Below are 13,267 nucleotides of genomic sequence, written 5' to 3'. Positions count from 1 at the left end.
GTGACTGCGACAGGCGGCGGGTCATCGTTTGGACTGAAAAAATGTCAAAATTTCAATCCAAATTTTTCACCTCAAAGACACTCAGGGGCATGTTTTATGACATTTGGAGTGGATTTGGACAGGTTTTGGGTGAATTCTTTGAAAAAGTTGACACCACCGTTTTTGGTGACTGCGACAGGCGGCGGGTCATCGTTTGGACTGAAAAAATGTCAAAATTTCAAATCCAAATTTTTCACCTCAAAGACACTCAGGGGCATGTTTTATGACATTTGGAGTGGATTTGGACAGGTTTTGGGTGAATTCTTTGAAAAAGTTGACACCACCGTTTTTGGTGACTGCGACAGGCGGCGGGGTCATCGTTTGGACTGAAAAAATGTCAAAATTTCAAATCCAAATTTTTCACCTCAAAGACACTCAGGGGCATGTTTTATGACATTTGGAATTTGGATTTGGAGTGGATTTGGACAGGTTTTGGTGAATTCTTTGAAAAAGTTGACACACCGTTTTTGGTGACTGCGACAGCGGCGGGTCATCGTTTGGACTGAAAAAATGTCAAAATTTCAATCCAAATTTTTCACCTCAAAGACACTCAGGGGCATGTTTTATGACATTTGGAGTGGATTTGGACAGGTTTTGGGTCAATTCTTTGAAAAAGTTGACACCACCGTTTTTGGTGACTGCGACAGGCGGCGGGTCATCGTTTGGACTGAAAAAAATGTCAAAATTTCAAATCCAAATTTTTCACCTCAAAGACACTCAGGGCATGTTTTATGACATTTGGAGTGGATTTGGACAGGTTTTGGGTGAATTCTTTGAAAAAGTTGACACCACCGTTTTTGGTGACTGCGACAGGCGGGGGTCATCGTTTGGACTGAAAAAATGTCAAAATTTCAAATCCAAATTTTTCACCTCAAAGACACTCAGGGCATGTTTTATGACATTTGGAATGGACATTTGGAGTGGATTTGGACAGGTTTTGGGTGAATTCTTTGAAAAAGTTGACACCACCGTTTTTGGTGACTGCGACAGGCGGCGGGTCATCGTTTGGACTGAAAAAATGTCAAAATTTCACATCCAAATTTTTCACCTCAAAGACACTCAGGGGCATGTTTTATGACATTGGAGTGGATTTGGACAGTTTGGACAGGTTTGGTGAATTCTTTGAAAAAGTTGACACCACCGTTTTTGGTGACTGCGACAGGCGGCGGGTCATCGTTTGGACTGAAAAAATGTCAAAATTTCAAATCCAAATTTTTCACCTCAAAGACACTCAGGGGCATGTTTTATGACATTTGGAGTGGATTTGGACAGGTTTTGGGTGAATTCTTTGAAAAAGTTGACACCACCGTTTTTGGTGACTGCGACAGGCGGCGGGTCATCGTTTGGACTGAAAAAATGTCAAAATTTCAAATCCAAATTTTTCACCTCAAAGACACTCAGGGGCATGTTTTATGACATTTGGAGTGGATTTGTGGATTTGGACAGGTTTTGGGTGAATTCTTTGAAAAAGTTGACACCACCGTTTTTGGTGACTGCGACAGGCGGCGGGTCATCGTTTGGACTGAAAAAATGTCAAAATTTCAATCCAAATTTTTCACCTCAAAGACACTCAGGGGCATGTTTTATGACATTTGGAGTGGATTTGGACAGGTTTTGGGTGAATTCTTTGAAAAAGTTGACACACCGTTTTTGGTGACTGCGACAGGCGGCGGGTCATCGTTTGGACTGAAAAAATGTCAAAATTTCAATCCAAATTTTTCACCTCAAAGACACTCAGGGGCATGTTTTATGACATTTGGAGTGGATTTGGACAGGTTTTGGGGGTGAATTCTTTGAAAAAGTTGACACCACCGTTTTTGGTGACTGCGACAGGCGGCGGGTCATCGTTTGGACTGAAAAAATGTCAAAATTTCACATCCAAATTTTTCACCTCAAAGACACTCAGGGGCATGTTTTATGACATTTGGAGTGGATTTGGACAGGTTTTGGGTGAATTCTTTGAAAAGTTGACACCACCGTTTTTGGTGACTGCGACAGGCGGCGGGTCATCGTTTGGACTGAAAAAATGTCAAAAATTTTCAAATCCAAATTTTTCACCTCAAAGACACTCAGGGGCATGTTTTATGACATTTGGAGTGGATTTGGACAGTTTGGAGTGGATTTGGACAGGTTTTTGGGTGAATTCTTTGAAAAAGTTGACACCACCGTTTTTGGTGACTGCGACAGGCGGCGGGTCATCGTTTGGACTGAAAAAATGTCAAAATTTCAATCCAAAATTTTTCACCTCAAAGACACTCAGGGGCATGTTTTATGACATTTGGAGTGGATTTGGACAGGTTTTGGATGGATTTGGACAGTGAATCTTTGAAAAAGTTGACACCACCGTTTTGGTGACTGCGACAGGCGGCGGGTCATCGTTTGGACTGAAAAAATGTCCAAAATTTCAATCCAAATTTTTCACCTCAAAGACACTCAGGGGCATGTTTTATGGGACATTGGAGTGGATTTGGACAGGTTTGGGTGAATTCTTTGAAAAAGTTGACACCACCGTTTTTGGTGGACTGCGACAGGCGGCGGGTCATCGTTTGGACTGAAAAAATGTCAAAATTTCACATCCAAATTTTTCACCTCAAAGACACTCAGGGGCATGTTTTTATGGACATTTGGAGTGGATTTGGACAGGTTTTGGGGTGAATTCTTTGAAAAAGTTGACACCACCGTTTTTGGTGACTGCGACAGGCGGCGGGTCATCGTTTGGACTGAAAAATGTCAAAATTTCACATCAAATTTTTCACCTCAAAGACACTCAGGGGCATGTTTTATGACATTTGGAGTGGATTTGGACAGGTTTTGGGTGAATTCTTTGAAAAAGTTGACACCACCGTTTTTGGTGACTGCGACAGGCGGCGGGGTCATCGTTTGGACTGAAAAAATGTCAAAATTTCACATCCAAATTTTTCACCTCAAAGACACTCAGGGCATGTTTTATGACATTTGGAGTGGATTTGGACAGGTTTTGGGTGAATTCTTTGAAAAGTTGACACCACCGTTTTTGGTGACTGCGACAGGCGGCGGGTCATCGTTTGGACTGAAAAAATGTCAAAATTTCACATCCAAATTTTTCACCTCAAAGACACTCAGGGGCATGTTTTATGACATTTGGAGTGGATTTGGACAGGTTTTGGGTGAATTCTTTGAAAAAGTTGACACCACCGTTTTGGTGACTGCGACAGGCGGCGGGTCATCGTTTGGACTGAAAAAATGTCAAAATTTCAAATCCAAATTTTTCACCTCAAAGACACTCAGGGGCATGTTTTATGACATTTGGAAAGTGGGATTTGGACAGGTTTTGGGTGAATTCTTTGAAAAAGTTGACACCACCGTTTTTGGTGACTGCGACAGCGGCGGGTCATCGTTTGGACTGAAAAAATGTCAAAATTTCACATCCAAATTTTTCACCTCAAAGACACTCAGGGGCATGTTTTATGACATTTGGAGTGGATTTGGACAGGTTTTTGGTGTGAATTCTTTGAAAAAGTTTGACACCACCGTTTTTGGTGACTGCGACAGGCGGCGGGTCATCGTTTGGACTGAAAAAATGTCAAAATTTCACATCCAAATTTTTCACCTCAAAGACACTCAGGGGCATGTTTTATGACATTTGGAGTGGATTTGGACAGGTTTTGGGTGAATTCTTTGAAAAAGTTGACACCACCGTTTTTGGTGACTGCGACAGGCGGCGGGTCATCGTTTGGACTGAAAAAATGTCAAAATTTCACATCCAAATTTTTCACCTCAAAGACACTCAGGGGCATGTTTTATGACATTTGGAGTGGATTTGGACAGGTTGTTTGGGGGTGAATTCTTTGAAAAAGTTGACACCACCGTTTTTGGTGACTGCGACAGGCGGCGGGTCATCGTTTGGACTGAAAAAATGTCAAAATTTCACATCCAAATTTTTCACCTCAAAGACACTCAGGGGCATGTTTTATGACATTTGGAGTGGATTTGGACAGGTTTTGGGTGAATTCTTTGAAAAAGTTGACACCACCGTTTTTGGTGACTGCGACAGGCGGCGGGTCATCGTTTGGACTGAAAAAATGTCAAAATTTCACATCCAAATTTTTCACCTCAAAGACACTCAGGGGCATGTTTTATGACATTTGGAGTGGATTTGGACAGGTTTTGGGTGAATTCTTTGAAAAAGTTGACACCACCGTTTTTGGTGACTGCGACAGGCGGCGGGTCATCGTTTGGACTGAAAAAATGTCAAAATTTCACATCCAAATTTTTCACCTCAAAGACACTCAGGGGCATGTTTTATGACATTTTGGAGTGGATTTGGACAGGTTTTGGGTGAATTCTTTGAAAAAGTTGACACCACCGTTTTTGGTGACTGCGACAGGCGGCGGGTCATCGTTTGGACTGAAAAAATGTCAAAATTTCAAATCCAAATTTTTCACCTCAAAGACACTCAGGGGCATGTTTTTATGACATTTGGAGTGGATTTGGACAGGTTTTGGGTGAATTCTTTGAAAAAGTTGACACCACCGTTTTTGGTGACTGCGACAGGCGGCGGGTCATCGTTTGGACTGAAAAAATGTCAAAATTTCAAATCCAAATTTTTCACCTCAAAGACACTCAGGGGCATGTTTTATGACATTTGGAGTGGATTTGGACAGGTTTTGGGGTGAATTCTTTGAAAAAGTTGACACCACCGTTTTTGGTGACTGCGACAGGCGGCGGGTCATCGTTTGGACTGAAAAAATGTCAAAATTTCACATCCAAATTTTTCACCTCAAAGACACTCAGGGGCATGTTTTATGACATTTGGAGTGGATTTGGACAGGTTTTGGGTGAATTCTTTGAAAAAGTTGACACCACCGTTTTTGGTGACTGCGACAGGCGGCGGGTCATCGTTTGGACTGAAAAAATGTCAAAATTTCACATCCAAATTTTTCACCTCAAAGACACTCAGGGGCATGTTTTATGACATTTGGAGTGGATTTGGACAGGTTTTGGGTGAATTCTTTGAAAAAGTTGACACCACCGTTTTTGGTGACTGCGACAGGCGGCGGGTCATCGTTTGGACTGAAAAAATGTCAAAATTTCACATCCAAATTTTTCACCTCAAAGACACTCAGGGGCATGTTTTATGACATTTGGAGTGGATTTGGACAGGTTTTGGAGTGAATTCTTTGAAAAAGTTGACACCACCGTTTTTGGTGACTGCGACAGGCGGCGGGTCATCGTTTGGACTGAAAAAAATGTCAAAATTTCACATCCAAATTTTTCACCTCAAAGACACTCAGGGGCATGTTTTATGACATTTGGAGTGGATTTGGACAGGTTTTGGGTGAATTCTTTGAAAAAGTTGACACCACCGTTTTTGGTGACTGCGACAGGCGGCGGGTCATCGTTTGGACTGAAAAAATGTCAAAATTTCACATCCAAATTTTTCACCTCAAAGACACTCAGGGGCATGTTTTATGACATTTGGAGTGGATTTGGACAGGTTTTGGGTGAATTCTTTGAAAAAGTTGACACCACCGTTTTTGGTGACTGCGACAGGCGGCGGGTCATCGTTTGGACTGAAAAAATGTCAAAATTTCAAATCCAAATTTTTCACCTCAAAGACACTCAGGGGCATGTTTTTATGACATTTGGAGTGGATTTGGACAGGTTTTGGGTGAATTCTTTGAAAAAGTTGACACCACCGTTTTTGGTGACTGCGACAGGCGGCGGGTCATCGTTTGGACTGAAAAAATGTCAAAATTTCACATCCAAATTTTTCACCTCAAAGACACTCAGGGGCATGTTTTATGACATTTGGAGTGGATTTGGACAGGTTTTGGGTGAATTCTTTGAAAAAGTTGACACCACCGTTTTTGGTGACTGCGACAGGCGGCGGGTCATCGTTTGGACTGAAAAAATGTCAAAATTTCACATCCAAATTTTTCACCTCAAAGACACTCAGGGGCATGTTTTATGACATTTGGAGTGGATTTGGACAGGTTTTGGGTGAATTCTTTGAAAAAGTTGACACCACCGTTTTTGGTGACTGCGACAGGCGGCGGGTCATCGTTTGGACTGAAAAAATGTCAAAATTTCACATCCAAATTTTTCACCTCAAAGACACTCAGGGGCATGTTTTATGACATTTGGAGTGGATTTGGACAGGTTTTGGGTGAATTCTTTGAAAAAGTTGACACCACCGTTTTTGGTGACTGCGACAGGCGGCGGGTCATCGTTTGGACTGAAAAAATGTCAAAATTTCACATCCAAATTTTTCACCTCAAAGACACTCAGGGGCATGTTTTATGACATTTGGAGTGGATTTGGACAGGTTTTGGGTGAATTCTTTGAAAAAGTTGACACCACCGTTTTTGGTGACTGCGACAGGCGGCGGGTCATCGTTTGGACTGAAAAAATGTCAAAATTTCACATCCAAATTTTTCACCTCAAAGACACTCAGGGGCATGTTTTATGACATTTGGAGTGGATTTGGACAGGGTTTTGGGGGTGAATTCTTTGAAAAAGTTGACACCACCGTTTTTGGTGACTGCGACAGGCGGCGGGTCATCGTTTGGACTGAAAAAATGTCAAAATTTCAAATCCAAATTTTTCACCTCAAAGACACTCAGGGGCATGTTTTATGACATTTGGAGTGGATTTGGACAGGTTTTGGGTGAATTCTTTGAAAAAGTTGACACCACCGTTTTTGGTGACTGCGACAGGCGGCGGGTCATCGTTTGGACTGAAAAAATGTCAAAATTTCAAATCCAAATTTTTCACCTCAAAGACACTCAGGGGCATGTTTTATGACATTTGGAGTGGATTTGGACAGGTTTTGGGTGAATTCTTTGAAAAAGTTGACACCACCGTTTTTGGTGACTGCGACAGGCGGCGGGTCATCGTTTGGACTGAAAAAATGTCAAAATTTCACATCCAAATTTTTCACCTCAAAGACACTCAGGGGCATGTTTTATGACATTTGGAGTGGATTTGGACAGGTTTTGGGTGAATTCTTTGAAAAAGTTGACACCACCGTTTTTGGTGACTGCGACAGGCGGCGGGTCATCGTTTGGACTGAAAAAATGTCAAAATTTCACATCCAAATTTTTCACCTCAAAGACACTCAGGGGCATGTTTTATGACATTTGGAGTGGATTTGGACAGGTTTTGGGTGAATTCTTTGAAAAAGTTGACACCACCGTTTTTGGTGACTGCGACAGGCGGCGGGTCATCGTTTGGACTGAAAAAATGTCAAAATTTCACATCCAAATTTTTCACCTCAAAGACACTCAGGGGCATGTTTTATGACATTTGGAGTGGATTTGGACAGGTTTTGGGTGAATTCTTTGAAAAAGTTGACACCACCGTTTTTGGTGACTGCGACAGGCGGCGGGTCATCGTTTGGACTGAAAAAATGTCAAAATTTCAAATCCAAATTTTTCACCTCAAAGACACTCAGGGGCATGTTTTATGACATTTGGAGTGGATTTGGACAGTTTGGAGTGGATTTGGACAGGTTTTGGGTGAATTCTTTGAAAAAGTTGACACCACCGTTTTTGGTGACTGCGACAGGCGGCGGGTCATCGTTTGGACTGAAAAAATGTCAAAATTTCACATCCAAATTTTTCACCTCAAAGACACTCAGGGGCATGTTTTATGACATTTGGAGTGGATTTGGACAAGTTTGGAGTGGATTTGGACAGGTTTTGGGTGAATTCTTTGAAAAAGTTGACACCACCGTTTTTGGTGACTGCGACAGGCGGCGGGTCATCGTTTGGACTGAAAAAATGTCAAAATTTCAAATCCAAATTTTTCACCTCAAAGACACTCAGGGGCATGTTTTATGACATTTGGAGTGGATTTGGACAGGTTTTGGGTGAATTCTTTGAAAAAGTTGACACCACCGTTTTTGGTGACTGCGACAGGCGGCGGGTCATCGTTTGGACTGAAAAAATGTCAAAATTTCACATCCAAATTTTTCACCTCAAAGACACTCAGGGGCATGTTTTATGACATTTGGAGTGGATTTGGACAAGTTTGGAGTGGATTTGGACAGGTTTTGGGTGAATTCTTTGAAAAAGTTGACACCACCGTTTTTGGTGACTGCGACAGGCGGCGGGTCATCGTTTGGACTGAAAAAATGTCAAAATTTCAAATCCAAATTTTTCACCTCAAAGACACTCAGGGGCATGTTTTATGACATTTGGAGTGGATTTGGACAGGTTTTGGGTGAATTCTTTGAAAAAGTTGACACCACCGTTTTTGGTGACTGCGACAGGCGGCGGGTCATCGTTTGGACTGAAAAAATGTCAAAATTTCACATCCAAATTTTTCACCTCAAAGACACTCAGGGGCATGTTTTATGACATTTGGAGTGGATTTGGACAGGTTTTTCATTCTTTGAAAAAGTTGACACCACCGTTTTTGGTGACTGCGACAGGCGGCGGGTCATCGTTTGGACTGAAAAAATGTCAAAATTTCAAATCCAAATTTTTCACCTCAAAGACACTCAGGGGCATGTTTTATGACATTTGGAGTGGATTTGGACAGGTTTTGGGTGAATTCTTTGAAAAAGTTGACACCACCGTTTTTGGTGACTGCGACAGGCGGCGGGTCATCGTTTGGACTGAAAAAATGTCAAAATTTCAAATCCAAATTTTTCACCTCAAAGACACTCAGGGGCATGTTTTATGACATTTGGAGTGGATTTGGACAAGTTTGGAGTGGATTTGGACAGGTTTTGGGTGAATTCTTTGAAAAAGTTGACACCACCGTTTTTGGTGACTGCGACAGGCGGCGGGTCATCGTTTGGACTGAAAAAATGTCAAAATTTCACATCCAAATTTTTCACCTCAAAGACACTCAGGGGCATGTTTTATGACATTTGGAGTGGATTTGGACAAGTTTGGAGTGGATTTGGACAGGTTTTGGGTGAATTCTTTGAAAAAGTTGACACCACCGTTTTTGGTGACTGCGACAGGCGGCGGGTCATCGTTTGGACTGAAAAAATGTCAAAATTTCAAATCCAAATTTTTCACCTCAAAGACACTCAGGGGCATGTTTTATGACATTTGGAGTGGATTTGGACAGGTTTTGGGTGAATTCTTTGAAAAAGTTGACACCACCGTTTTTGGTGACTGCGACAGGCGGGTCATCGTTTGGACTGAAAAAATGTCAAAATTTCAAATCCAAATTTTTCACCTCAAAGACACTCAGGGGCATGTTTTATGACATTTGGAGTGGATTTGGACAGGTTTTGGGTGAATTCTTTGAAAAAGTTGATACCACCGTTTTTGGTGACTGCGACAGGCGGCGGGTCATCGTTTGGACTGAAAAAATGTCAAAATTTCACATCCAAATTTTTCACCTCAAAGACACTCAGGGGCATGTTTTATGACATTTGGAGTGGATTTGGACAAGTTTGGAGTGGATTTGGACAGGTTTTGGGTGAATTCTTTGAAAAAGTTGACACCACCGTTTTTGGTGACTGCGACAGGCGGCGGTCATCGTTTGGACTGAAAAAATGTCAAAATTTCAAATCCAAATTTTTCACCTCAAAGACACTCAGGGGCATGTTTTATGACATTTGGAGTGGATTTGGACAAGTTTGGAGTGGATTTGGACAGGTTTTGGGTGAATTCTTTGAAAAAGTTGACACCACCGTTTTTGGTGACTGCGACAGGCGGGTCATCGTTTGGACTGAAAAAATGTCAAAATTTCAAATCCAAATTTTTCACCTCAAAGACACTCAGGGGCATGTTTTATGACATTTAGATTTAGATTTCTCAAAACAGCATTTGTGACTGGACAGATCACAAGTCGAGCAGGGTACCTGACATGAAGACTGACAAAAACCCATTTCCCATAAGCTTTACTAAGCATGCTAATGTTAAACAGTAACAGGCTGTTAACACATTACCATGCTAACATGGTAAATATTAGCCTTTGTTGTCAGTAAGCCTACATCTTTGGAGTAGTAGAGAGAGAAAATCATCTCATATTTAATTATTCCATATTTATTCAAACAGGAGACTCTTCACTTCAGAAATACACAGAATTGGTAAAATTGAAAAAAAAAAAGTATAAACGAATAAAAGGCATTATTAAAGTAAATGACAATTAAAAAGAACATTAAAAAAGGACAGTCCTCTGCAGCAGCACAGAATGAATATGTAGAGCTGTGTTTTTACAAAATATTCTTTGTAATATTTACAGGTTGTTTCTTCAGAGGCCTTTGCCATACCAATTAGCTGTCAGCAGTCAGTTGCAGTAGTGAATTAAAATTGTGATTTTATATGAGAATAAAATGACAAATTTACTAGCTATTACATATTTGGACTTGGATGTTGATTTGATATTACCTGTAGCAAGACTGAATATTTTCACATACTTGTTTTAAGTATTGGCCTTTTTTCTTCTTCCAAAATGCGGTTTTAAAAAGTTTGATTGATTGGTTTTCCTGACAAACTCCCAGAGCTTATATTTATAATATAAAGTATGTTGTAGTTACATTAGTGTAGAAATATTTTCAGAATTAATTGTTCTCAACTTTATATCATGCTCCATCCACTGATCTGTAATCTCAAAATAAACAGACAAACTGATCTTTACAGTAGAATAAAAATACAGCATTAGTTTAGTACACGCTCTTCTTGGAGTGGTTTTCGCTGTCAGTAAAGCAGTGACACATGCACTGATGTGAGGCAAAATGTGAAATGATTAACTGTTTTTCAGCAATGCCATGACACCCAGTTCTGCCAATTTGGCTTTGGCTACATCCTCCCAGCCTTTATTGGCTTGTGGGTTCCTAGGCGACGGATGCATGATGCCCTCGACTCGGACATTAACACCTGCAGCTGAGAGAGCTTGTCGTGCCCGCTGCTCTGCCACCCTTCCAACTCCGATTACCATAGAGACGCCCAGCGCCTCCACCACCTGGCACAGCGCAATGTCACATAGGTTCAGGAGGGCATCCCGCTCAGCTCTAGGCAGCTCAGGGGGAGTTAAATTCTTCCCACTGGTGCTCATGAAAATAAGTGGGCAAAGGTTGTGAACAAAGCAGTGGCGGAAGAACAGCGCTGGCTCGCCACACAGCTTCCTGAAGAAGCCCCAAAAACGTGCACCGCTCACTTCACTCTGAGGACAGGCGAGTCCTGTGATCCGACGCTTTGGATGCTCGTTCTGAGGATGGCCCACCTCGCCAGTGATCTTCAGCCAGTCAACAACTGACTTCACTTCACCAAAGGGAACCTGTGTAAATGAAAAAAAAAAGCTCACATGAAGCAAAATTACTTTGACCTAAGTCCAAATTATTACACTTGTTCTTGATAAAAACTAGGAAAAAATAGATAAAACTGGGTGTGTAAGGGATCTAGCCTGCACAAAAGATTGCATAGATACATACATATATATATATATATTTGCCAAATATAAACTACAATATAAACATTTCTTTATGAGGGCATGATTCCCTCATAAATAAATATAAATTTTGCCACATTGTACACATGGAAAGATTAACCTGTTAAGGTTAAAAAATTTGCTGTAAGCCCCATTTGATCACATTAAATACAAATTTATGTAGGAATATGTTGCATTTTATTATAACACACGGCTCTTCCACAGGACAGGTAGTCAATACAGGTAAAAATGCTGGATTCACCTGCATTGCTGACATTGATTTCAGCTCATTTTAAATGCATAAAGCATTGTCAGAGTAATATCACAGTCTGTTTATTTGATGATAGTAAAGAGCAAAAGAAAAGCACACTCCTGTTGGTGTAAAGTGCTTGCAGGTCATGCAGACCTCAAAGAAAGGAAGGGAAAAGGTGGTTGTTTTCAGGTAAGTCAAGTCTGACCCAGTTAAAAGCATGACTGGTTGTTTCGGTTACTTTCAGCACAGACCGTCAAATTATCCTATTAACATTCCATGAAAGCGACTGTACGTGTGTCTAAATGCATTGCTCACCCCAGTCTGTGCCATGCCGAAAGGTCCTGGGTTCATCCCCAAAAACAGGATCCTTTGTCCGCCCCGACAGTACTTCTCCACGTAGCAGCGGTGTGTGTCCCAGGCGTACTCCAACGGATTGTAGATGTACCGGACAGGCTCGCTGAAGGTGAGCCGCCGGAGGTGGACGTTCAGCTCCAGTTCAGCCTGCAGAAACCTGGAGGAGGGGGTCGTATTCACCTCCGGTACAGGTTTAAATCTCTGCTCATTCGATTCACACAAAGCTGCTTCCTTCTTTCCATCACCACAGCCGAGCTCACCCGACTCCTGCGCAAACGTGTTGTCATCTAACATCTTCCACTGCAGGCGTGTGAAGTGATTTCCTGTTTGTCAGATAAAAACGCAGCATTAACGTTAGGTTTTACCAGCTGTGATAAAGCTTTGACGCCAACTGCCTGATTTTGTGGCCCAGGTTATTGACAAACATGAAGTTCTTCCACCATTTAATATTTTCTTCCTCTGCGGCTTCCTGCGCATTTAAAACAGCTGCTGCCCTCTACAGCAAGACTGGTGTCATTACAGCTCATGGGGCACTGGTGTGACACGAGGGCCAAAAATGAACAAGTGTTACATGAACGCATATATACTGTATATCCTGGTTTTATTAAGTAGAGAGGCACACAGAGATTATGATGCATATAAAAATTTGTTATAAATTGCAGCAAAGAGACCAGGATGTTCCCACGGCTGTTGCTCTACCTGTAGAGATACTCCTTACAGAAATTATCTGCTCAAACATCTTTAAACACTAAAATTTTATGAGTCAAATCCCTGTATTTTCTATTCTGTGGAAAGTCAGTTCTACTCTGCTGTGATTTCACTCCCTCTGACACACACTCACACACTCCACTGCTAATTTAAGATAGCAGCATCTTAAATTTACACTGAGCAGTTCTTTGGGCTCACCCTAACATCCTTGACCACAGTGGTGGTCATTCATAGAGTCTACAAACGCCCTAATGCTACAGTAAATGATTCTTTTCATCCATCAGACGGTTAATGTTGTGAAATCTGGGTCCGCACTGATGTGTGACATTAAAGTGAAGAGGATGCATTGGTGCTACACTGAGCCTACCTGGCTGCAGGAGTAATCCATTTAAAACACAAGTTCACTCATGCAGGTGTGTTATTGAAATATTTGTGTGTCAGGGCTTTGTTTTAGGTTGGGAAGTCTCAAGGAGGATTTTTAAAACATAGTTGAAAGTGCGTGAAGTGAAAAACACCAGAATAAAGTCAACACACCCA

At 41.6% G+C, this 13,267-nt stretch overlaps 1 protein-coding gene across 1 annotated transcript; it reads right to left on the bottom strand.

Annotated features, from left to right (window-relative positions):
- Positions 1 to 10,013: 10,013 nt before the first annotated feature.
- On the bottom strand, positions 10,014 to 12,508 carry LOC108898951 (single-strand selective monofunctional uracil DNA glycosylase-like). The gene is made up of 2 exons (XM_018699098.2): positions 11,984 to 12,508; positions 10,014 to 11,265 (listed from the first exon to the last, which is right to left on the bottom strand). Exons 1-2 carry the CDS (start codon positions 12,314 to 12,316, stop codon positions 10,735 to 10,737), a joined length of 864 nt encoding a protein of 287 aa, XP_018554614.1. The 5' UTR covers positions 12,317 to 12,508; the 3' UTR covers positions 10,014 to 10,734.
- Between the last annotated feature and the right edge of the window lie 759 nt (positions 12,509 to 13,267).

Source organism: Lates calcarifer, linkage group LG12 (assembly GCF_001640805.2).
Source record: "Lates calcarifer isolate ASB-BC8 linkage group LG12, TLL_Latcal_v3, whole genome shotgun sequence".
Lineage (NCBI taxonomy): Eukaryota > Metazoa > Chordata > Actinopteri > Centropomidae > Lates > Lates calcarifer.
The sequence above is the reverse complement of the archived record's forward strand: the minus strand, read 5'-3'. Positions and strand labels throughout refer to the sequence as shown.